The 26,626-nt window shown below is 44.0% G+C and overlaps 1 protein-coding gene across 1 annotated transcript in view; it reads left to right on the top strand.

Annotated features, from left to right (window-relative positions):
- LOC121576613 (transmembrane protein 266-like) overlaps positions 1-26,626 on the top strand; it is an 89,315-nt gene that overhangs the window by 18,988 nt on the left and 43,701 nt on the right. Inside the window, 1 exon segment of the mRNA XM_041889881.2 lies at positions 18,513-18,707. Within this exon segment, the coding sequence (XP_041745815.2) occupies positions 18,513-18,707 (195 nt within the window).

Genomic DNA, 26,626 nt, shown 5'->3' with positions numbered 1-26,626 from the left:
CAGATAGTTAGCAAACCATGCAACTGCATGCTCCGACAGACCTACACTCAACAATCTCTGCCTTAGTATAGCATGATCAACTGTATCAAAAGCCTCAGAGAGATCAATAAAAAGTGAGACACAGTGCTGTTTTTTGTCAAGGGCTTCAGTGATATCATTTAAAACCTTCATGGCTGCTGTAATTGTGCTATGCTTCTTCCTGAAGCCCGATTGATACATTGAAAAAATAGAGTTAGTAAATAAAAACTCTTTTAGCTGTTCACTTACAAGGGTTTCAAGTATTTTCACCAGGGGTGACAGCTTTGAGATTGGCCTATAATTATTTAAAAGAGTTGGATCTCCCCCTTTTAAAAGTGGTAGGACAAATGCTGATTTCCAGATCTTTGGAATTTCATTACATTCCAGGGTTAGATTGAACAGATATGTAAGTGGTTCAGCTATGAAATCAGCTGCCAGATTTAAAAAGCAGGGATCCAAAAGATCAGGACCTGCAGGCTTTCTTTGATCTAAGGATTTCAGGGCTTTATGTACCACCTGCACTGAGAATGGCAGAAAACTAAAAGTTTGACCAGCTCTCACTGGTTCATCCACACAGGGTTGTACAGAGACAGAGGACACTGGTTCATCCACACAGGGTTGTACAGAGACAGAGGACACTGAATCAAACAGCCTACCAGATGATACAAAGTGCTCATTGAAACAATTCAGCATTTCAGTTTTGTCATATATAGCAACAGAGTCCTTCAAAACACATGACGGTAATTCATTAACATTACTGTTACCAGACATAGACTTAATAGCATTCCAAAACTTTCTAGGGTCATTCAGGTTATCAGTGGTAACAGACATAAAATATTCAGACTTGGCCTTCCTGAGAAGAAAAGAACACTTGTTTCTTAACTGCCTAAAAATAAGCCAATCAGCATCGGAACAAGATTTCCTTGCTTTAGCCCAGGCTAGATTACGGTCGTGAATAATACAAGACAGCTCAGAAGAAAACCATGGATTATCCCGCCCTTTAACCCTGAACCTGCGGAATGGTGCATGTTTGTTTACTATTTGGAAAAAAAAATGTCTTTGCAATTGATACAAACACGTGATGTTAAAAAATATGCTTTAAATGAAAACCAAGATTATTGCATTAAAATATAAACAGTAAGCTATAGGCCTATTTCAATCATATTGAAATACCTTTCATGTTCAAGCAATTTAGTTATATTTTGCTACTTGTAAGCTACTGTCTGTAATTTGTCTCAACATATAGTACCAGTCAAAAGTTTGGACACACCTACTCATTCAAGGGTTTTTCTTTATTTTTACTATTTTCTACATTGTAGAATAATAGTGAAGACAGCAAAACTATGAAATAATGTTTAGATGTGTCTGTGACTTGAACTCTGTGAAGCATATATTTGGGCTGCAATTTCTGAGGCTGGTAATTCTAATGAACTTATTGTCACTAGCTGAGGTTAATGTGGTGCGGGAGTCAGGCGCAGGACACCGAAGCTTAGTCCAACAACGTTTACTAGTGCAAAACCCAAGCACAAATACAATGAACGGCCTCAAACAAAAACAGAGGCGAACGATTACGCAGACTGTGCGTAAACTAACAAAACAATAAACAGAAAGAACACGCAGCACTAACGGACAGGCGAATAACAACACACAACCTAACCAATACAAAACAGGAAACTTATAGAACACATAATCAGACACAAACGGACACAGGTGCAATGGACAGACAAAAGCAATCAAACCTAGAAACATTCAACGGTGGCAGCTAGTACTCCGGGGACGACGAACGCCGAAGCCTGCCCGAACAAGGAGGAGGAGCAGCCTCGGCCGAAACCGTGACACTTATCCTCTGCAGCACAGGTAACTCTGGGTCTTCCATTCCTGTGGTGGTCCTCATGAGAGCCAGTTTCATCATAGCGCTTGATGGTTTTTGCGACTGCACTTTCAAAGTTCTTGAAATGTTCCGTATTGACTGACCTTAAAGTAATGATGGACTGTAATTTCTCTTTGCTTATTTGAGCTGTTCTTGCCATAATATGGACTTGGTCTTTTACCAAATAGGGCTATCGTCTGTATACCCCTCCTACCTTGTCACAACACAACTGATCGGCTCAAACGCATTAAGAAGGAAAGACATTCCACAAATTAACTTTTAACAAAGTACACCTGTTATTTGAAATACATTCCAGGTGACTACCTCATGAAGCTGGTTCAGAGAATGCCAAGAGTGTGCAAAGCTGTCATCAAGGCAAAGGGTGGCTATTTGAAGAATCTCAAATATTAAATATATTTTGATTTGTTTAATACTTTTTTGGTTACTACATGATTCTACATGTGTTATTTCATAGTGTTGATGTCTTTGCTATTATTCTACAATGTAAAAAACAGTAAAAATAAAGAAAAACCCTTGAATGAGTAGGTGTGTCCAAACGTTTGACTGTTAGTGTATTTCATGATGTGTAGGCTAACATATGCACAATGATGTGCCAAATGTAGGATTTAGCGAATTTGTATTGGGTAAGAATTTGAATAAGCCGCCTCAATATTTGCCGCCGTGGGTGGTAATATCTTTCTAGGAGCTGATCCATCATCGGTATTGTGAAATAATTCAAATGTTAAGGAAAGAATGGAGAGGCTGATCCGAGAGCAGCGCTTCCTTTCTTTCGATTCTATCAGTATCAACACATGTTATAACAACACACTTAGCGACCGTTCTCTCTGGGAAACGCATGTAGGCAAACTCAGGAACTTCATATCCCAGGGCGGTGACGCTAACCGTTAAGCTACGAACCCTGTTATAGATACTTCAACTTGACACTCTATTTAAATGGATAGTCTGGTGATGACAGCACGCTTTCGTTCCAAAATGTTTTTGTGGTTCATTCACTCAATACTGATTGAACGTTTATTTTGTCTTGCTTGGTAAAAAAATGTTTTGTCTAAAACAGTTGATGTGTTGAAAACAGTTTCATTTTATCACATTGATAACCAGGTTAGCAAGCATGGCGTTTTCATTTGACTACGCACAGGTCGCACAAGCAAGGAATGATAATTCTTGTTGTTTTACCTGGATGCTTCATGTGCAACCCACACCCCTGCTACTTTTTAACTGTGCTCAAATAGCGATCAATGAAACAGGCACAGGGGAATCTCTCATCCCTGGCAAATACACGGTAAAGGTAGAATCCAATAATACATAGGCACAGGGGAAAATCTACCCTGGTAACAAAATGTACGAGTAGCTCCACCGAGCTATATTACTCTCACCAATAACAATCACCCACAAGGACAAGGGGGCAGAGGGAACACTTATACGCGGACTAATGAGGGGATTAGAACCAGGTGTGTGTGATTGACAAGACAAGACAAATGTGATGATGATTGGGGCAGCAGTGGTTAGAAAGCTGGTGACGACGAACGCCGAAGCCTGCCCGAACAAGGAGGGGAGGCAGCCTCGGCCGAAGTCGTGACAGTACCCCCCGACACGCAGCTCCAGCAGCGTGCCAACCCCGGCCTCGGGGACGGCCAGGAGGACTCGGAGCAGGGCGAGCCGGATGGCGACGGTGGAAATCCCGCAACAGGACCCAGCACCGTTCCGGGACACAGCACCGTTCCTCCGGACCGTACCCCTCCCACTCCACGAGGTACTGAAGGCACCCCCACCCGACGCCTTGAATCCAGGATGGAGCGGACAGAGTACGCCGGGGCCCCCTCGATGTCAAGAGGAGGTGGAGGAACCTCCCGCACCTCAGACTCCTGGAGCGGACCAACCACCACCGGCCTGAGGAGAGACACATGAAATGAGGGGTTAATACGGTAATCAGGGGAAGAAATAACCTATAAGTGACTTCGTTGATTATCCTCAGGCCCCATAAACCGCGGGCTCAGCCTCTGGCAGGGCAGGTGGAGGGGCAGATTCCGGGTCGAGAGCCAGACCCGATCCCCCGGTACGGTCAGACACTATCCTCTGGCACCCCGTAGTGCCAGAAGACGTGAGTAAACAGGGCCTCCACAGTCTGCAGGGCCGTGGGGAGACCGGAGGAAGGAGGCGGCAGGACTTGGAGAAGCGGTCCACAATGACCAGGATGGTGGTGTTACCTTGAGAGAGGGGAAGATCAGTCAAAAAATCAATACTAAGATGAGACCATGGTCGTTGTGGAACTGGTAGAGGTTGTAGCTTACCCACTGGGAGGTGCCTAGGTGCCTTACTCTGGGCGCACACCGAGCAGGAGGAGACGTACACCCTCACGTCCTTAGCCAAGGTAGGCCAATAGTACTTTACGATCAAGCAGCGCACTGTACGACCGATACCTGGGTGACCAGAGGAGAGTGACGTGTGTGCCCAGAAAATCAGACGGTCACGGATAAGAGAAGGCACGTACCGCAGCCCAGCTGGACACTGCGGTGGAGATGGATCTGTGCGTAATGCCTGCTCTATATCCTCATCCATCGCCCAAACTACCGGCGCCACAATGCAGGAGGCCGGGAGTATGGGGGTGTTGTCTCTGGGCCTCTCCTCTGTGTCATACAGCCGGGACAGTGCGTCTGCCTTCACGTTCTTTGTACCCGGAATGTATGACAGTGTAAAATCAAACTGGGTGAAGAATAGGGCCCACCTGGCCGGATATACTCCAGGTTACGGTGGTCCGTCCAGACGAGGAAAGGGTGTTTCGCGCCTTCGAGCCAATGCCTCCACATGGTCAAAGCTCGGACAACAGCCAACAGCTCCCGATCACCAACGTCGTAGTTCTGCTCCGCCGGGCTGAGCTTCTTAGAGAAGAAGGCACAGGGGCGGAGCTTGGGTGGTGTGCCCGAGCGTTGGGACAGGGCAGTGCCTATCCCTACCTTGGATGCATCCACCTCCACTACGAACGGTAGTGATGGATTGGGGTGGGCCAATACCGGAGCTGAGGTGAACAGACCCTGCAGTTTCCTGAAGGCCAGGTCAGCCTCAGCAGACCAGCGGAGCCAGGACGGCCCACCCTTCAACAGGGATGTAATGGGAGCTGCAACCTTGCCAAAGCCCCGGATAAACCTCCAATAGTAGTTGGCAAAGCCAAGGAAGCGCTGTACCTCCTTAACCATGGTTGGAGTCGGTTAATTACTCACGGCTGAAATGCGATCTCCCTCCATCTCCACACCTGAGGTGGTAATGCGGTATCAGAGGAAGGAGACGGACTGCTGGAAAAACATACACTTCTCTGCCTTGGCATAAAGGTCATTTTCCAACAGTCGGGCCAGCACTTTGTGAACCAGGGACACATGCTCGGCGCGAGTAGCGGAATACACCAGGATGTCATCGATGTAGACAACCACACCACGACCAAGCATGTCCCGAAACACCTCGTTCACAGAGGACTGGAAGACGGATGGAGCATTCATCAAACTGTAGGGCATCACCAGGTATTCATAATGCCCCGTGGTTGTGCTGAATGCTGTCTTCCACTCATCCCCCTCTCGAACACACCAGGTTGTATGCACTCCTGAGATCTAGCTTAGGGAAGAAGTGCGCCCCATGCATTGACTCAATCACTGAAATAATGAGGGGGAGAGGATAACTAAATCTAATCGTCTCCTTGTTCAGTGATCGATAATCAATGCACGGGCGCAGACCGCCGTCTTTCTTCTTCACAAAGAAGAAACTCGAGGAGGCGGGTGAAGTGGGGGGACGTATATACCCCTGGCCCAGGGACTCGGAGATGTATGTTTCCATAGCCTCCGTTTCAGCCTGCGACAGGGGGTACACATGACTCCTGGGAGGTACAGCGTCTACCCAAAGGTTTATCGCGTAATCCCCCGGTAATTTAGTCGCACGCGTCTTAGAAAACGCGTGCGCCAAATCGAGGTATTCGGGGGGGAATGCACACGGTGGAGGTACCGTCTGGACTTTCCACCGTGGTTGCACCAACGGAAACATCTAGACACCTACCCTGACACTCTTGCGACCACCCCATGAGAGCCCTCTGCGGCCATGAGAAGGTGGGGTTGTGGAGTGCTAGCCATGGGATACCTAATACCACAGGGAAAGCAGGAGACTCAATAATCGAAAAAATAACCTGCTCACAATGTGTCTCCTGGATGATCATGGTGACTGGTATAGTGACTTCCGTAATGGTCGACTATCGAGTGCTCTGATGGGGAGTGGAATGGATAGGGGAACCAATGAAATGCCTTGATGGCGTGCGAATGCCCTGTCCGTAAAGTTCTCAGCTGCGCCTGAATCAACTAGCGCCTTACACTGGGGAACTACCATGTGATCAGGAAAGTGGATAGGTAGGGTACAGTGCGCAGCAGAGGGCTCTGAACAAGTGTGGGTGTTCGATAGCTGGGGTGATGCGTGAGTGCCCTGCCTGCCGCCTCCAGGCCCAAAAGAACGTTGACTACGACGTGTGGTGTACTGTCCCTTTGTGCCACCAGAGTGGCACTGAAGCTGTCCTCCTCCACTCTCTCGGCCGGCGGCTCCACCCAGCTCCATCGGCTCGGGATCCGAGTTATCCGGGGTGGAAATGGACAGACCCGAATGGCCATGTCCACCAGTTTATTGAAGGACAACATGGTGTCCCGGCAGGCTAGCTTCCATCGGACGTCCTCCCGCAGATGGCACCGGAAATGGTCGATCAGGGCCCGCTTGTTCCACCCGGACCCCGCTGCCAGCATCCGAAACTCCAACGCGAAGTCCTGCGCGGTCCTCGTCCCCTGCCTCAGGTGGACCAGCCGCTCGCCCGCCTCTCGACTCTCGGGCGCGTGATCAAAGACCACCCGAAAGAGGCGAGTGAACTCCCCGTAGTTCTCCAACGCGGCTCCTCCTTCATTCCAAACCGCGTTGGCCCACTCCAGGGCTTTCCCACAGAGGCAGGAAACGAGGACAGACACCTCTCCCACTCCGATGGCGCCGGCCTGATGCTGGAGAAGTACAGCTCCATTTGGAGGAGGAATTCCTGGCACAGCGCCGCCGTCCCATCAAACGCCCGTGGTCGGGATATCTGGATCCCTCCGGGTGCTGGGGTGTAGGTGGCGCTGGATCCGGTTGGCCAGCTGGTCTCGACAGATCGGGTCCTATCCTCTCCAGGCGTTGGATGACCTGAAGAACCCGATCCATCGCTTCCCCCAAGCTGGCCAGCATTGTGGAATGCTCCTGGACCCGTGCCACGACTCCAGGCATGCGCTCTTCTCCCGCTGACTCCATAGCGGGTGGGTGATTCTGTGATGAGTGTGATGAAAGGAGTCAGGCGCAGGAGGGTAATCACCGAAAACAGAGTATATTCCTTCGTTGACACATAACTGTGCTCAAATAGCGATCAACGAAACAGGCACAGGGGAAACTCTCATCCCTGGCAAATACACGGTAAAGGTAGAATCCAATAATATATAGGCACAGGGGAAAATCTACCCTGGCAACAAAATGTACGAGTAGCTCCACCGAGCTATACTACTCTCACAAATAACAATCACCCACAAGGACAAGGGGGCAGAGGGAACACTTATACACGGACTAATGAGGGGATTAGAACCAGGTGTGTGATTGACAAGACAAGACAAATGTGATGATGATTGGGGTGGCAGTGATTAGTAAGCCGGTGACGATGAACGCCGAAGCCTGCCCGAAAAAGGAGGGGAGGCAGCCTTGGCCGATGTCGTGACAGTATCTTATAACAGCGAAGCATCTGTCTGGTGTGTGCATGTATTATAAATTAGCAGCGTGGCAGTTTTCCCAAAGTTCCCAAAGTTTGATTTATCTAACTGGCTATAATAGCAGCCAAGGACATTTGCTAGCTTATTTGTTTGTGCTCTGATTACATGCAAGTGTCCAGGTCAGCAGTTTACACAGATGACTGTCTTCAGCCATATGAAAAACCTTCCATAGCTAAATATACCTAGCTAGCTAGCTACTTTCCTTTTGCTTCTCATCCAACTGGTGTTAACTAGCTAGCTACAGCTACTAGCCTTCTACTAGCTAGCTGCTACTGTTGCGCAGCAACCGAGTTGCTCGACCGGTTTAGACCTCTGAGATTTGGCTGAAAAGATGTTAGCATTGTCAGAAATGCTGCAAAAAGGTAGCACATCGTTGGTTTTTATTGGGCAGAAATGTGTATGTGAAAGTGATAAATTGTGAATTTAATAAAAACTATTGCAGCTACAAACTTGTTCAGTCCAAATGGATCTAAGTCTAATGGTCACCTTATGGGTGCTGTAGCCTCGTTTTAATCCGACATCTAGAATTTGAGCTAGGTTTATGCAAAAAATTGTCTTGACGACCCTAATGCTAACGACCCTGTCAAAAATCCGGTATAGTGGTTATTGGTAAAAGGCGGGACGGATCATGACGAGAGTCGTGGAGTGTGTTGTGAACCTCCAATAAAGTTGATTTGCCAATTTTTATCGACATTGGTGTAATTAATTAATTAATTATTATGCCATTTAGCAGACGCTTTTATCCAAAGCGACTTACAGTCATGCGTGCATACATTTTTTTTGTGTATGGGTGGTCCCGGGGATCGAACCCACTACCTTGGCGTTACAAGCGCCGTGCTCTACCAGCTGAGCTACAGAGGATCATATTGGCTTAGATATGATGGTTGGGAGATTTGAATTTAACATTAAGTTTCAACCAATGCATACTATAGGCGCGACTATAATGATTATTATTAAAACGATTGCTCACTATTGACTGTGCTGTTGTATACTCTCATGGTGATAGCTTGTTGCTTGACTGCTCTGTGAAGCCACTGGCAGTGGAGGTCTGACAGATGTTGTTGCAGAGGTTTCTGATGAGCCTGACATTACATCCCTATCCCTGTACACACACATCTTCTCATCTCGATCTCTCTATACACACACACACACACATCTTCTCATCTCTCTATACACACATCTATCTGCTGGTAGAGCTGTCCATGGGATGGTACAGGAGGAATTAGCTTTATCATATTTACCCTTATAATGAAATCAAGCTCTTAGAGATAGCAAGCTCATTCAATGTCACAAACGTCCTCAGTCTGTTTCTTGACGTTCATAATATTCAGATGGGGAAAATGCCCCCCACACATGTAAGGCAAAGACGAGCATATAGATTTTTCATTACCTTAGTGATTACCTCAAATATCTGATTTTACAAATACGCTGGCATATCAATGGCCCGCATCAATGGAGTCAGGGGTGGTGGCTGAAAATGTGGCTTGTATTCAAGTCAATGATTTGGCACGTTGGTCCAGCTTTGCTGATGATATCAGAGCACTGAATTGCTTTGCATTGAGGAACAGCCAACCAGGCTTACATGCTTATTGGGTGAGAGTGTGACAGGGTTGTAGACAGCTGGTCAGAAACAGTGTGGTGGTGAGCGATCAGAATGACAATGATACGGATGCCCTCTACATAACATGAGGCTATGCTGAAGCAGCACTTTGTAATCCTATGAAGTGACTGAAATGGATGGCTTCATTTTACAGTGAGAGCACAGAAATAATCATAATAATGTATGAGCAAATGGGAGTTATTGGTTTATTCACAAAATGCGGTTTATGGGAAAGTATTTGTTCAGAAGAGGAATGTCAGAGGAGGTCATTGGGCAGTTATATTGAGTGCAGACAATAGGTAGAATTAGAATCTGGTGCATTTTCTGAACAAAATAACACTGTATAATTACACTATTCCTATTTTAAAACACTTTCAATTAGGATTGCAGTTTTTATTCACCCCTTTCTTACACAAGATTGCATTAGTCTGCATTTAATTAGTGCTTCCAAATAAATAGCTGTATCTTTTTGGTGTGCAGAGTGTGTATTTCTACATGAAATTGAACAACCTCTGTAAACACAATTTTTCTGTGCATGTAATTCAGTATTCAGTGATAGATTTAATTCAGTTTTATATTCTGTTGAGGTTTCAGTATTTGAGAGGATGAGGATGGATGCACTTTGAGCACCTCTCCTACAGCAGACTGCAGTCTACTAAACTAACTCTCTATTCCCAAGAGGAAGGTCCTATATAGAGGACAAGGAAACACATTTCTTTTATGTCCAAGAAATTGAGGGTACCTATTTATTCCCCTCATAGTTTACTTAATCTTGTCTTTGGTTCACTGTCTTGTAATATATGTAATTTTAGATATTTTATCAACATTATAAGGCAAGTCCCTTCGTGGTTATACTATACTGTAAGTCAGTATAGTATAAGGCCTTTTGTTTATAGAGTAAATAGTTGTAATTGCTTTCAGACATCCAGATTCTGACATGAGACACAATTGTAATCAACCATATTAATCATTAAATTAGCCAATGCTTGGGTGTAATTTATCATCCCTACTCTGAATCTATACTCTGAACCTTCCATATTTTCAAAATCTTTGTGCTTGACTTTTTTGTCTTGACAAGCTGCATTAAAACCAGAAAATACAGTATGTCCTAATTGAAAATTTAATTGCAAGTACAATTTGACGAAAGTTGCAAAAAAATACATGTATTACCTACATTATATCTGTCACAACCTTGTTTCACTCCTCTTGACAGTTTAAAACTTTCTGAGAAATAGCCATTATTTACTATTTTACACCTAGGGTTACTATACATGATTTTGACCCATTTTATAAGAGATTCTCCAAAATTGAAATGCTCCAGGCATTTATATATAAACCCCAGTCGTACTTTATCAAATGCCTTTTCGAAGTCTGCTATGAATAGCAGGCCTGGTTTCCCATATTCTCCATAGTGTTCTATTGTTTCCAATACTTGCCTTATATTATCTCCAATGTATCTTCCATGTAAAAAACCTGTCTGATTAGAATGAATAATATCTGACAATACCTTTTTAACTATGCGTTATACATTTTGCTAGAATTTTTGCATCACAACACTGAAGTGTAAGGGGCCTCCAAATTTTTTAATGGACTGGATCTTTATATTTTCCACTTGTATCCTGTTTCAGTAATAATGAGATCAGTCCTTCTTCTTGAGTGTCAGATAATCTACCATTTACATAGGAGTGGTTAAAACATGCTACTAATGGTCCTCTTAGTATTTCAAAAAAGGTTTTGTATACCTCGACTGGTATGCCATCCAACCCTGGAGTTTTCCCGGACTTAAAGTCTTTAATTGCATCCAGAAGTTCCTCCTCTGTAATTTCAGCTTCACATGAGTCTTTCTGTATGGCTGTTAATTTGACATTATCAATAGAAAAAAATCTCTACAATTAGCTTCAGTTAGAGGAGATGGAGGCGACTGAAAAGAAAACATATGCTTAAAGTACTTTGTTTCCTCCTTCAAAATATAATTTGGTGAATCATGGGTGACTCCGTCAATTGTAACCAGTTTCATTAAATTATTTTTGGTAGCATTCCTATGTTGAAGATTAAAAAATAATTTTGTGCATTTTTCCCCATATTCCATCCAGTTTGCTTTATTTTTATAATATATTACACTTCATCTTTCTTGAATAAGTTTCTCCATTTCTTTTTGTTTTTCCTCTAATTTATTCTGAGCCTCTATGTTACAGTTTTTATTGCCATCTATCTGTTCTGTTAGACTTTCTATTTCCTTTGTTAGTATAAACTCTTTTGACCTAAATTGCTTTTGTTTTCGAGATGAGTACTGAATTGCATGGCCTCTAAAGGCACATTTAAAGGTGTCCCCATACAATAAGGGGATTTGCTGTACCTATGTTTTGTCGGAAAAAGTCAGTTATAAATTCCTTTGTTCTAATTATAAATAAATTATCATCCAATAGGCTTTGATTAAATTTCCAATATCCTCGCCCACGTGGAAATTCAGTAAGAGTAATGTATATGCCAATTATATGATGGTCCGACTGCATTCTGTCCCCTATCAACACTTTTTAAACTTTTGGTGCCAACGAGAATGAGATAAGAAAGAAGTCAAGACGACTAGCTTGATTGAGTCTCCACCATGTACAGTGGGGAAAAAAAGTATTTAGTCAGCCACCAATTGTGCAAGTTCTCCCACTTAAAAAGATGAGAGAGGCCTGTAATTTTCATCATAGGTACACGTCAACTATGACAGACAAAATGAGAAAAGAAAATCCAGAAAATCACATTGTAGGATTTGTAATGAATTTATTTGCAAATTATGGTGGAAAATAAGTATTTGGTCAATAACAAAAGTTTCTCAATACTTTGTTATGTACCCTTTATTGGCAATGACACAGGTCAAACGTTTTCTGTAAGTCTTCACAAGGTTTTCACAAACTGTTGCTGGTATATTGGCCCATTCCTCCATGCAGATCTCCTCTAGAGCAGTGATGTTTTGGGGCTGTCGCTGGGCAACAAAGACTTTCAACTCCCTCCAAAGATTTTCTATGGGGTTGAGATCTGGAGACTGGCTAGGCCACTCCAGGACCTTGAAATGCTTCTTACGAAGCCACTCCTTCGTTGCCTGGGCGGTGTGTTTGGGATCATTGTCATGCTGAAAGACCCAGCCACGTTTCATCTTCAATGCCCTTGCTGATGGAAGGAGGTTTTCACTCAAAATCTCACGATACATGGCCCCATTCATTCTTTCCTTTACACGGATCAGTCGTCCTGGTCCCTTTGCAGAAAAACAGCCCCAAAGCATGATGTTTCCACCCCCATGCTTCACAGTAGGTATGGTGTTCTTTGGATGCAACTCAGCATTCTTTGTCCTCCAAACACGACGAGTTGAGTTTTTACCAAAAAGTTCTATTTTGGTTTCATCTGACCATATGACATTCTCCCAATCCTCTTCTGGATCATCCAAATGCACTCTAGCAAACTTCAGACGGGCCTGGACATGTACTGGCTTAAGCAGGGGGACACGTCTTGCACTGCAGGATTTGAGTCCCTGGCGGCGTAGTGTGTTACTGATGGTAGGCTTTGTTACTTTGGTCCCAGCTCTGCAGGTCATTCACTAGGGCCCCCCGTGTGGTTCTGGGATTTTTGCTCACCGTTCTTGTGATCATTTTGACCCCACGGGGTGAGATCTTGCGTGGAGCCCCAGATCGAGGGAGATTATCAGTGGTCTTGTATGTCTTCCATTTCCTAATAATTGCTCCCACAGTTGATTTCTTCAAACCAAGATGCTTACCTATTTCAGATTCAGTCTTCCCAGCCTGGTGCAGGTCTACAATTTTGTTTCTGGTGTCCTTTGACAGCTCTTTGGTCTTGGCCATAGTGGAGTTTGGAGTGTGACTGTTTGAGGTTGTGGACAGGTGTCTTTTATACTGATAACAAGTTCAAACAGGTGCCATTAATACAGGTAACGAGTGGAGGACAGAGGAGCCTCTTAAAGAAGAAGTTACAGGTCTATGTGAGCCAGAAATCTTGCTTGTTTGTAGGTGACCAAATACTTATTTTCCACCATAATTTGCAAATAAATTCATTAAAAATCCTACAATGTGATTTTCTTGATTTTTTTTCTTAATTTGTCTGTCATAGTTGACGTGTACCTATGATGGAAATTACAGGCCTCTCTCATATTTTTAAGTGGGAGAACTTGCACAATTGGTGGCTGACTAAATACTTTTTTTCCCCACTGTATATATATAACTATTTTTAAAAAATTATGCATATCCTATTTTCCATCATTATCAATTAATATGCGTAATAATGTCGGCAGTTCATGCGTAGGATTTTAACATATAACCCGGATTGCCATTGTATTCCATTTAATTTATTGACAAGCAATTATTATCCTAGCAAATAATTCCCGTGGTCCTCCCCATGGGTTACTGCAGCCAGTGTTGCCAGCACTGCCACTACCTGGGTGGGGGTACCCCACCGGAATCCCCACTGGCTAGGTAAAAGGTTGTCAAGGTTCTCATTAGCAGCTTTGCCAGGCAGGCTCAGAATCTTGAGGGGGCGGTGCTGCTCAAGTAGGTCTCTGATCGCATTTATTTATCTGTTTAGGCTGCATACTCACAGCAGGTCCATAAAAGAGATGGGAACTTCTCTTTGGTGTATGGGTCGCTCAGGTGGCTGTCCAGGATATAGGGTTAGGGATATTTCCATCATGATAGGACTATAAAAAATGTGATTAGATTATACTATATTTTAAAATGTATATCCCTCATCTACACAAAATTGAAAGCTCTCTCTCACTACCCCTGCTCATAGACCCCCGTCGGCTCTGCAACCATTTCCCCTCTCACTCACTTAACGCCACACCTTTTCAAACACAAAAATGCACACCACATGGTTGACTGCGGAAGAAATGGGCCGAGCGTGCAAACGCACCCGCATCCACACCTGCCGCAAGGGGAAAATGACGCCAGAGAGAACACAGGACCAACCATAACAACCATCCGCCAAAACAACAACCGCCCGCCAAAAAAGCCATGTTCTAATTAGTTGTATTTAAAGATGTATTATTCTGCTTGTTATCTTTTCTTGTTATATCGTTTTATCCTTTTATAAAATACTATACTTACTATAAATGTTCTTTAATATTACAATCCCCATCATTGCTAGTATTGGGTGCTCCATTATTCGACTCCTCTATTACAACTTTTAGAATAGCCATGGAGTAGTGCAACACGTTTCCCTTTTAATCTGTTTTCCTTGAAGAACTTTGCGCCTTTCTGCAATCTCCCTCGGTAACTGATCATTCATGCCTATTTTCGTGCCAGCAAGTCTTTTCCCTAGGCTTTTAACCATTGCTTTATCCTTAAAAAATGCAAATTTGGCAACGATTGGGCGCTCATATTTCTGGCCTCTTTTTCCGAAACGGTGTACACGTTCGAGTTGGATTTTATCGACAGCCTCGAGTGGGATTTGAAGCGCTGTATGCAGGAAGTCTTTCATAATATTCTCTGTTATTTCTCCCTCCTTTTCCTGAATACCCGTAAGTTTTTCTCTCATCGATCTAGTTTGGATGTCTAGTAAGGCTTCTCTCAGAAGGTTGTTCTCCTTTTTAAGTTCCCTAACGTCCGTTTCCATCTTAGAGACTGTCACTTTTAATTTTTTGGTTTCTTTCTCCATTACCAATGCTTTTTCGTCACTCATTTGAAGACTCGCTTTCAACTCTTTTATGTCCTTACTGACCAATTCTAGTATGCCCAATTTGTCATTTATCGACTTCAACAGGTCGCTTTTCACACTTACCAGACCCAGTGGTGAAAAGCATATACAGTGGGGGAAAAAAAGTATTTAGTCAGCCACCAATTGTGCAAGTTCTCCCACTTAAAAAGATGAGAGAGGCCTGTAATTTTCATCATAGGTACACGTCAACTATGACAAACAAATTGAGAAAAATAAATCCAGAAAATCACATTGTAGGATTTTTTATGAATTTCTTTGCATACTATGGTGGAAAATAAGTATTTGGTCACCAACAAACAAGCAAGATTTCTGGCTCTCACAGACCTGTAACTTCTTCTTGAAGAGGCTCCTCTGTCCTCCACTCGTTACCTGTATTAATGGCACCTGTTTGAACTTGTTATCAGTATAAAAGACACCTGTCCACAACCTCAAACAGTCACACTCCAAACTCCACTATGGCCAAGACCAAAGAGCTGTCAAAGGACACCAGAAACAAAATTGTAGACCTGCACTAGGCTGGGAAGACTGAATCTGCAATAGGTAAGCAGCTTGGTTTGAAGAAATCAACTGTGGGAGCAATTATTAGGAAATGGAAGACATACAAGACCACTGATAATCTCCCTCGATCTGGGGCTCCACGCAAGATCTCACCCCGTGGGGTCAAAATGATCACAAGAACGGTGAGCAAAAATCCCAGAACCACACGAGGGGACCTAGTGAATGACCTGCAGAGAGCTGGGACCAAAGTAACAAAGCCTACCATCAGTAACACACTACGCCGCCAGGGACTCAAATCCTGTAGTGCCAGACGTGTCCCCCTGCTTAAGCCAGTACATGTCCAGGCCCGTCTGAAGTTTGCTAGAGTGCATTTGGATGATCCAGAAGAGGATTGGGAGAATGTCATATGGTCAGATGAAACCAAAATAGAACTTTTTTGGTAAAAACTCAACTCGTCGTGTTTGGAGGACAAAGAATGCTGAGTTGCATCCAAAGAACACCATACCTACTGTGAAGCATGGGGGTGGAAACATCATGCTTTGGGGCTGTTTTTTCTGCAAAGGGACCAGGACGACTGATCCGTGTAAAGGAAAGAATGAATGGGGCCATGTATCGTGAGATTTTGAGTGAAAACCTCCTTCCATCAGCAAGGGCATTGAAGATGAAACGTGGCTGGGTCTTTCAGCATGACAATGATCCCAAACACACCGCCCGGGCAACGAAGGAGTGGCTTCGTAAGAAGCATTTCAAGGTCCTGGAGTGGCCTAGCCAGTCTCCAGATCTCAACCCCATAGAAAATCTTTGGAGGGAGTTGAAAGTCTGTGTTGCCCAGCGACAGCCCCAAAACATCACTGCTCTAGAGGAGATCTGCATGGAGGAATGGGCCAAAATACCAGCAACAGTGTGTGAAAACCTTGTGAAGACTTACAGAAAACGTTTGACCTGTGTCATTGCCAACAAAGGGTATATAACAAAGTATTGAGAAACTTTTGTTATTGACCAAATACTTATTTTCCACCATAATTTGCAAATAAATTCATAAAAAATCCTACAATGTGATTTTCTGGTGAAAAAAAATCTCATTTTGTCTGTCATAGTTGACGTGTACCTATGATGAAAATTACAGGCCTCTCTCATCTTTTTAAGTGGGAGAACATGCACAATTGGTGGCTGACTAAATACTTTTTTCCCCCACTGTACCTGCTGGAGCGCAGACTACGGGTGGGTGTTGCTATGGTGACCAGTGAGCTAAGATAAGATGGGGATTTGCCTAGCAGTGATTTATAGATGACCTGGAGCCAGTGGGTTTGGCGACGAATATGTAGTGAGGGCCAGCCAACGAGAGCGTACAGGTCACAATGGTGGGTAGAATATGGGGCTTTGGTGACAAAACGGATGGCACTGTGATAGACTACATCCAATTTGCTGAGTAGAGTGTTGGAGGCTATTTTGTAAATTACATCGCCGAAGTCAAGGATCGGTAGGATAGTCACAGGGAGGTGTGTCTTTCTGTCTGTCTGTGTCTCTGTCTGCACACACTGATCAGATGCTGACAAAGTGTGGTCCACTATTTAACCTCCACATATCACCAGGCTGTTAGTCCCCAACTATCTACAGGCACAATGTATTTTGTTCTCTCTGGCTTGTAATCAATGCCCTCCTACCTTGCTAAGCTCTGGGGTTATTGATGTCTTCAAATGGGCTGCACTGAGCAGAGTCTTCCGTTCTTGGTTTGACCTCTCCTCGTCTTTTACTGGCTGAGCTGGAGAGGGGATCAGGGTCCTACCCACACTCGGGTTTTAGTGTGGAAAATGAAATGAATAGGAGAAAATTAGATTGCTGTCTCTGCAAGCGAATGCATATTTCTGTCAAACAGAAAAGTACTGCCATTTCATGTTCTCACAACACCCATTTCAGTTAGTTTGTAAAAGTTATATTATGATTCCAGAAAGTAAATGTGCTTCAAATCTTTCAGATCTCACTAATCAAGGCAAACCAAGCCAGTTATAAATGTTATTCTTCTGTTTTCTTTTTCATATACACTGAGTGTACAAAACATTAGGCACACCTTCCTAATATTGAGTTGCATCCCCTTTTGCCCTCAGAACAGCCTCAATTCGTCAGGGCATGGACTACAAGGTGTCGAAAGCGCTCCACAGGGATGCTGGCCCATGTTGACTCCAATGCGTCTCACAGTTGTCAAGTTGGCTGGATGTCCTTTGGGTGGTGGACCATTCTTGATACACACGGGAAACTGTTGAGCGTGAAAAACCAAGCAGCGTTGCAGTTCTTGACACAGTCAAACCGGTGCACCTGGCACCTACTACCATACCCAATTCAATGGCACTTAAATCTTTTATCTTGCCCATTCACCCTCTGAATGACACACATACAAAATCCATGTCTCAATTATCTCAAGGCTTAAAAATCCTTCTGTAACCTGTCTCCTCCCCTTCATCTACACTGATTGAAGTGGAGTTAACGTGTGACATCAATAAGGGATCATAGCTTTCACCTGGATTCACCTGGTCAGTCTATGTCAGTCTATCGGACAAGTTATACAATGTGAATATGTACTTTGTTATACTGTAGTGTATAGCGATATGCTGACATTTACATTTAGATAATCAGGTTTCACTATCTCACTTGCTTATTCAGGTCAGGCTCTTCCTAAGAGAAAACACCTTTGTTGTGGATGTTGTATCTGATTCACCATTTGATGAAGTACAGTTTGTGTAACCCATCATTTGTTTCCACTATGTAGGCTCTAATGTATTATTGTCCCTAAATTCCTGTATCTCTGAAAAGTGGGTTCTAATAGATATTTTACCTTGCCTTTGTAACTCTTTTGTTGACCAGTGAAAGCCCAAACTCTGAAGTACTTTACCATTAGATTGTGAGAGAAGATTCATTTGTTTAGTTGAATGTGTGAGTGCTGGGCCCTCCACTACTACTAACAGAGTGTCCATGGTGTTACGTACGTTGTGTCCTCCAGGGCCCCTCCCCAGGCCCAGGCCAGAGCCTCAGAGCTGGAGGTGATCTCCCAGCAGGTGGAGGAGGACAACCAGTGTCACGATCCGGTCCAGCTAGGCAGCTTTGCTTACAGAGACCTGCCTCTGGCCGCACTGGACATCTCCCTGGCCGGATCCCAGCTCATCTCCAACCTGGACGAAGAGGACAACAGAGAGGGGTAGGTGGATACAGAGACCCGCCCCCCTCTGTGTATCTGTGTAGGACTAACGATCAGCCTGGACCTGGATTAGTCCAAGCTATGCTCAGTCCATTTTTGTGTATAATGCAGTTATATATTCATCTTTGTTCTATGGCTTCTTTCTCAGGTGAGATCATTCTTACACAGCCATAGATACGTAACTGGAAAGACAGCTAACTTTCTACAATTCTACACATTCTGCCATGGGGCTGTTTTAAAGCTAATTTCCTGCGATTCTACACATATTGCTATGGGGGCCCCCAGAGCCCCGTGGTCAAACTCTGGAGCCACAGTATGCACTGAGATTTTGCATACAGTAAATAGATTATAGGAATTACTTGAGTGTGAGGATCTTGTACAGAGATGGAGGGTGCAGAACATTTGCCTCGGCATGCTAGGAATGTGTAATACATGCTGCTGTAGCCTAGTGGTGAAGCAAAAACAAAAACAATGCTCCCACAGGCCGTTGGCACGCGGCTGCGCGGCGCTCTCGTCTGTGCAGAGAAAGTAGACAAACACCATGAGCTTAATTAGAGCATCCGCCCACCACGTCATTCAATGCCTGCTCTGTCAGCTGACATCACCACGCCCAGCTGGGACCTGGCCCGGCCCAGGGCTCTGTGGGACGCAATGGGGGACAGATGGTCCCCAGTCCCACGCCACACACCCAGGCCACAGAGTGCAAGAGCTGGCAGCGCTGGCATCACTTTGGGCACTCTCAGGAGAACGTGTCCATATGAAACTCTGTCACCACATGAGAAAGCACACAGCGATGTGGAAAAGTCATGGGATGCTAAGGTGCATCTCTAAGGGATTTTAGAAGTCAGACTTTTCTGGTTCAATCCCTGGCTAAATAGCTATTTGTTTTGATGAAAGGGAATGGAATGGTTTTCTTAATTGGAATTATATTTCCCTCCAAGCCTGGGAAATATTATTTAGCCCTGTAGCGCCATCATACTAATAAGAATAGGATGTGTTGCAAGTGAAGCTGGAGATATGGCATGTTCATTCAACTTTTTAGATTGGAATTCCAGATTTCCAAACCACAGGCATTCCAAGGCCTACTCGTTTCACTGTGGGCTCCTGTTTCCAGCCACTGGAAGCATTCGTGAAAACAGAGAAGTATGCAGCCACGTCACAGTTTCTTGTTTACTCTGTGAGTTATGTCTGAAGCATTAAAGGAATGACAGAGAGCTAGGTTGGTATTGCACATTGTCATTCATTAGACTCATTGAAATAGTCAGACGCCCTGATGACTGACTGAGTGTACATTCTGATTATTTATAAAGCATTGTTATCCCTTCCCTTACACACATTCTGTTCCTTAACCGTTAATATCCTCTCAACCTTGTCTTAATGCATTTATAAGCAAGCTCTCCAATGTATAATGAAGTGTTTTCTCTAAATCTAGACCCTTATGTCATGGTCAATATTTGGCATGAACACAGTAATTGATTATGTAACGTTCAAAGTCACATTGGATTATTGTTTTCCTGATGCTACCTCATTTTTGTTCTTAGATATCCATATAAGATTAGCTTCTTAGTTCTACTAAACCAGACCTGACAGACGTTCCAGACAACGACTAAACGTTGTTTTAAAGCTGACACAAACAGACTGTTATTGGTCCACATGACCAAGTCATCAATAACAAACTATAACATCGGTTGCTTAGCTGAATGGGTTTACCATCTGCCCTGGAAAGACTTTGGTAATGTTGATATAGGCTATGGTTAGGTTTTTAGGCTTCTGAAAATGGCCTGAGATCAGGCTCCTTAACACTAAATGGAGCCCAATCCACTAGGCACAATCAATTCAACGTCTAGTTTTGATTCACATTTGGTTGAGTTGTCAACTAACGTGAATTCAATGTGAAATCAACAAAAAATGTCACAATGTCATTGGAATTTGGTTAAAAGTTGGGTCAAAAAAATACAAAATGCCCTTACGTTGATGACTTTTTGCAAATCCAATCCATTTTCCACGTTGATTCAACATCATCACATTGATTTTGGGGGGTTGAAATGACACGGAAACAACTTTGATTTAGTTTTTGCCCAGTGGGAAGGCTTTAAAGAGGGCTTGCCTTTGTTGTGATCTGTACAGCTGTGAAACAAAAGAGAGTCTTGGAGTGCATGTGGTAGGTTTTGCATTGTAGCGAGCTGCTGCACATGGATCTCTATCAGCAGACGTGGGCGATTATGTAGGAGGTGGATGTGTTCTTGCGGACAACAGGGGGCACATGCAGTACGAGCAGATTCAGAGCAGTGGTGAGCTCTGGATTTATTAATAGACTTATGCATGGAGCTACCTTCTTGCCCAGAACATACTAGAGACTACGGTGATGTGGCATGTTGCTTTCCTCTACTATCACCTTATTCACGCCTTCTGATTAACCTGTCATATGCTTTTGTCATGTTTTGACATTCAGCTTCTGAAAATTGCCAGCATCCTCACAGGGTTGTGGCATTTCAACCTTAATTAGAGCATAGAAAGACAGATCCAAGCCTTTCATTGGTTGAAAGACATATTGTAAAAAGGGTTGTTTCAAACACTTTCTTACACACTTACAGTCTGGTTGTTACAGGCTTTTTAACGGTTTATGAGTGTAAACGGATTATGTATATTGTGATCTGTTGGTCGAGATGTGAAGCTGCAGCATTAAGGTGAATTAGAGTGACGTCCTCCTAATGACCTTCCTGGTGGATTGACCCTTCAAACCCAGACTTAGTTGAGTCCAGGTCCCTCTAGAGAACCTCCAGGCCTCTCCAGAGCTGCACCAGGGACCAGGGCTCCTCTCTGAGCTGCCAACCCAGGGCCCACAGCCCCTCTCTAGGTATATCATCTGCCAGATCAGCCTCCAGCCCCAAGCCACCAGCAGCAGCAGGAACAGCAGCATATGCCACTGATCTCAACGGGGCCAATGTGTGAAGTGTGATGCGTCGCAGCAATGACAGATGGTTCATCTGGGTCAACCTGTTGCTGTGACTGGAGGAGAGAGAGAGAGGAGGGACCTTCACCCTGCCTGCTCCCACACTCCCATTCATTAACAAAGCTGCCCGCCAAAGATTAGTGGGAAATGGTTCCATTTGCTGAATGTGTGCTGGCCTCCATGTTGGGTGGAGATGGGAGTATTGACCCTGTGCTGATACCTACAGTGTGATGGTAGGAAGTATGGTATTGGAGGAGCTTAGGCATAGCCAGACTAGAGCAGGGTACAGATAATTGCCAAAATAAAGGAAACACCAACATAAAGTGTCTTAATAGGGCGATGGGCCACCATGAGTGTAGGTCCAGAAGTTAGCTACACCGCTAAATGGCAAAAATATGTAATTAACTACTGAAAACACTACCAACATTTTAATTTAGTTCAACTACCACCAAGCTACTGCAAAATGTAGTTTAATTACTAGTTGAACTACATGCAGCTCACTACTCCTCAACACAGTGTTTCCTTTACTTTGGCAGTTACCTATAGATTGATTACAACAGTGCTCTGAGTACCCTACTGGGATCAAGTCCTTCGGCTACTTATCCTGCAACCATTGAGACATGACTGTTGCTTAGCACAAAAATGATGCAGTAAATTATACACTCAATTATACATTTCAACAGTCAGTAGAATTAAGATTGAAGTGATATGAACATCACAGAATGTAAGAATACTGTACAGAATGAATTTAAGTGAATCTGGACATCTCTGTAGATGGATTTGTGAAAAGAGTAGAGGGGACTATTTTAAACACACAGAGGAACAGTCCTCTCCATCAAATTGGCTGTGCAGCAGGTACCACATGCTGCACACCTGGGTAGCACAATTTGTGGGCATGGTTTAAGGGTTTGTTAATATTCACAGACATGCAAAGTGTGAGATTGCTTTTTGGGCTGAGAGTGAGAGAGATCAAGGGTCCTGGTGAAAACCCATTTATCAGAACCAGCTTGTCTGCTGCTCTGCAGATGTAGGCCAATCCATCTCCATTTGCTTAAAAGACGATTTCTCCAGCAAAGAATCTCCTGAATTCCTTTTGGCACCATGTCTTCCAAACAGCAGGTAGTGAGGTGCATATCCTGTGGTACTGTGCACTGTGTTGTTGTATACCTGCATCATCTCCTGCAGGTGGTCATGCCAGCGTCGTCTCCAAGGACCCACTCCAATTCGCATACTTCCCCAACAGATCCACAGATTACACAATCTCTATTGCACTCCACACGTCCCTCTCCCACCTGGACAAGAGGAACACCTATGTGAGAATGCTGTTAATTAACTACAGCTCAACATTCAACACCATAGTGCCCTCCAAGCTCATCACTAAGCTCAGGACCTTGGGACTGAACACCTCCCTCTGCAACTGTATCCAGGACTTCCTGACGGGCCGCCCCCAGGTAGGGCTGGGCAATATGGCCAGAATATCATATCACGGTATCAAAAATGTTTTTTTACGGTATGTCGGTATTTGACGGTGTTTCATGTTTTTGAATAATAAAAGTTCAAAATGTGCTTCATGAGTAGTGCGTAACCCCAGGGTGGCAACACATACATTCTAAGTGATTTCAATGGGTTTTTCTCCATTCTGATTGTTTTATACTGTTCAATTCAACTTCAACAACAACAAAAAATTCTGCATTTTCATTAATTTCTGCATTTCCTGCACACATTTGATATCATTTCCACACGTAGGGCTGCATGATATGGGCAAACAATCTAGGCCATATTTTTAACCAAACATTGCAATTGCGATTTGACTTGTGATTTAGAGCAAAACACTTGGGTGAACTGCTGGAATCATGGAAATAGAATGATTATACAAATTCTTCAGTTAGAATATAATAGTGGGCACTTTGAATACAGTGTTTGACATGACAACAAATGAAAATACCAGGGAGGAGTTATTGTGACAGCGTAGGAACCTAGGTGTTTCCTAGGGGACCCTATAATCTTGTGAAAACAGCATTGTTGTCATCAACATTATTGCATGTGCTGCATTGACCATGCAGAGACTGAACGCAAGCGTCTCGTGCTCGAGGAACAACAAATGCGCTCCTTGAGTGACAGGGGGCGGGGCTAGTTCCGTGTGGAAAGCAGCATGGAGAGAGAGAGCGGAAAGAGCTGACTCAGGTAGTGAAGTAAACCCTAAAAATGGACGTTACACACGGTGTATCACATTTCACAAACCAAACATTCAAATACCGTTATAGAAGGTAAAGTAAAAACCGATCCGTGCATCAACACCGGTATATCGTAAAATATGTTATACCGCCCAGCCCTACCCCCAGGTGATGAGGGTAGGCAACAACACATCCGCCACGCTGACCCTCAACACGGGGGCCCCTCAGGGATGCGTGCTTAGTCCCCTCCTGTACTCCCTGTTCACCCACGACAACGTGGTCACGCACGACTCCAACACCATTATTACGTTTGCTGACGACACGACGGTGGAAGGCCTTATCACTGACGACGATGAGACAGCCTATAGGGAGGAGGTCAATGACCTGGCAGTCTGGTGCCAGGACAACAACCTCTCCCTCAATGTCAGCAAGACAAAGGAGCTGATCGTGGACTACAGGAAACGGAGGGCCGAGCATGCCCCCATCCACATCGATGGGGCTGTAGTGGAGCGGGTTGAGAGCTTAAAGTTCCTCGGTGTCCACATCACTAAAGAATGAACATGGTCCACACACACCAACACTGTTGTGAAGAAGGCACGACAATGCCTCTTCTACCACAGATTTGGTATGGGCCCTCAGGGCCCTCAGATCCTCAAAAAGTTGTACAGCTGCGAAATTGAGAGCATCTTGACAGGCTGTATCACCGTTTGGTATGGCAAATGTTTGGCATCCGACCACAAGGCGCTAAAGAGAGTAGTTCATACGGCCCAGTACATCACTTGAGCCGAGCTCCCTGCCATCCAGGACCTCTATACCAGGCGGTGTCAGAGGAAGGCCCTACAAATTGTCAAAGACTCCAGCCACCCAAGTCATAGACTGTTCTCTCTGCATCAAGTCTGGAACCAAAAGGACCCTGAACAGCTTCTACCCCTAAGCCAAGCTGTATCCGTACCCATTGGATGCAGTGATCACAATATAGTGGCTATATCCAGGAAAGCCAAAGTTCCGAAAGCTGGGCCTAAAATAGTGTATAAGAGATCATACAAAATATTTTGCTGTGACTCTTATGTGGATGATGTTAAAAATATTTTGGGGTCTGATGTGATTAATAAGGAGCATCCAGACACTGTACTTGATAAACATGCACCTGTTAAGAAACTGACTGTTAGAACTGTTAAGGCTCCTTGGATTGATGAGGAATCGGAAAAACTGTATGGTTGAAAGAGATGGGGCAAAAGGAGTGGCTAATAAGTCTGGCTGCACATCTGACTGGCTGACTTACTGCAAATTGAGAAATTATGTGACTAAACTCAAGAAAAATAAGAAGAAACTGTATTATGAAGCCAAGATCAATGATATAAAGAATGATGGAAAAAAACTTTGGAGTACTTTAAATGAAATTATGGGCAGAAAGACTAATTCAACTCCATCTTTCATCGAATCAGATAGCTTATTCATCACAAAACCATTTGATGTTGCCAATTATTTTAATGATTACTTCATTGGCAAAGTGGGCAAACTTAGGCAGGAAATGCCAACAACGAACAGTGAGCCATCATATTCATGTATAAAAAAACAGAAAGAAAAGCATTGCAAGTTCGAATTTTGTAAAGTTAGTGTGGGAGAGGTGGAAAAATTATTGTTATTGATCAATAATGACAAACCTCCTGGGATTGACAACTTAGATGGAAAGCTACTGAGGATGGTAACTGACTCTATAGCCACTCCTATCTGTCATATCTTTAATCTGAGCCTAGAGGAAAGTCTTTGTCTTCAGGCCTGGAGGGAAGCCAAAGTAATTCTGCTACCCAAGAGTGGTAAAGTGGCCCTTACTGGTTCTAACATCAGACCTATAAGCTTGCTGCCAGCTCTTAGCAAACTGTTGGAAAATAAGGTGTTTGACCAAATACAATGCTATTTCTCTGTAAACAAATTAACAACATACTTTCAGCATGCTTATAGAGAAGGGCACTCAACATGTACTGCACTGACATAAATGACTGATGATTGATTGAAATAAATTGATAATAAGAAGATTGTGGGAGTGGTACTGTTAGATTTCAGTGCAGCCTTTGATATTATTGACCATAACCTGTTGTTGAAAAAACGTATGTGTTATGGCTTTCAACCTCTGCCATATCGTGGATTCAGAGCGATCTATCTAATAGAACTCAAAGGGTTTTCTTTAATGGAAGCTTCTCTGTCAAACAGGTGTGGTGTACCGCAGGGCAGCTCTCTAGGCCCTCTACTCTTTTCTATTTTTACCAATGACCTGCCACTGGCATTAAACAAAGCATGTGTGTCCATGTATGCTGATGATTCAACCATATACGCATCAGCAACCACAGCTGATGAAGTCACTGAAACCCTTAACAAAGAGTTGCAGTCTGTTTTGGAATGGGTGGCAAGTAATAAACTGGTCCTGAACATCTCTAAAACTAAGAGCATTGTATTTGGTACAAATCATTCCCTAAGTTCTAGACCTCAGCTGAATCTGGTAATGAATGGTGTGGCTGTTGAACAATTTGAGGAGACTTGACGTTACCTTAGACTGTAAACTTTCATGGCTTTTTTGACACCACACTCCCGGGGATCGAACCCACTACCCTGGCGTTACAAGCGCCATGATCTACCAATTGAGCTACAGGCTCTAGTTTAGTCTTATCTTGATTATTGTCCAGTCGTGTGGTCGAGTGCTGCAAGGAAAGACCTAATTAAGATGCAGCTGGCCCAGAACAGAGCGGCATGTCTTGCTTTTCATTGTAATCAGAGGGCTGATATAAATACTATGC

The sequence above is a fragment of the Coregonus clupeaformis genome, chromosome 11 (genome assembly GCF_020615455.1).
Source record: "Coregonus clupeaformis isolate EN_2021a chromosome 11, ASM2061545v1, whole genome shotgun sequence".
NCBI lineage: Eukaryota > Metazoa > Chordata > Actinopteri > Salmoniformes > Salmonidae > Coregonus > Coregonus clupeaformis.
This window is presented reverse-complemented; position numbering and strand designations above follow the sequence as displayed.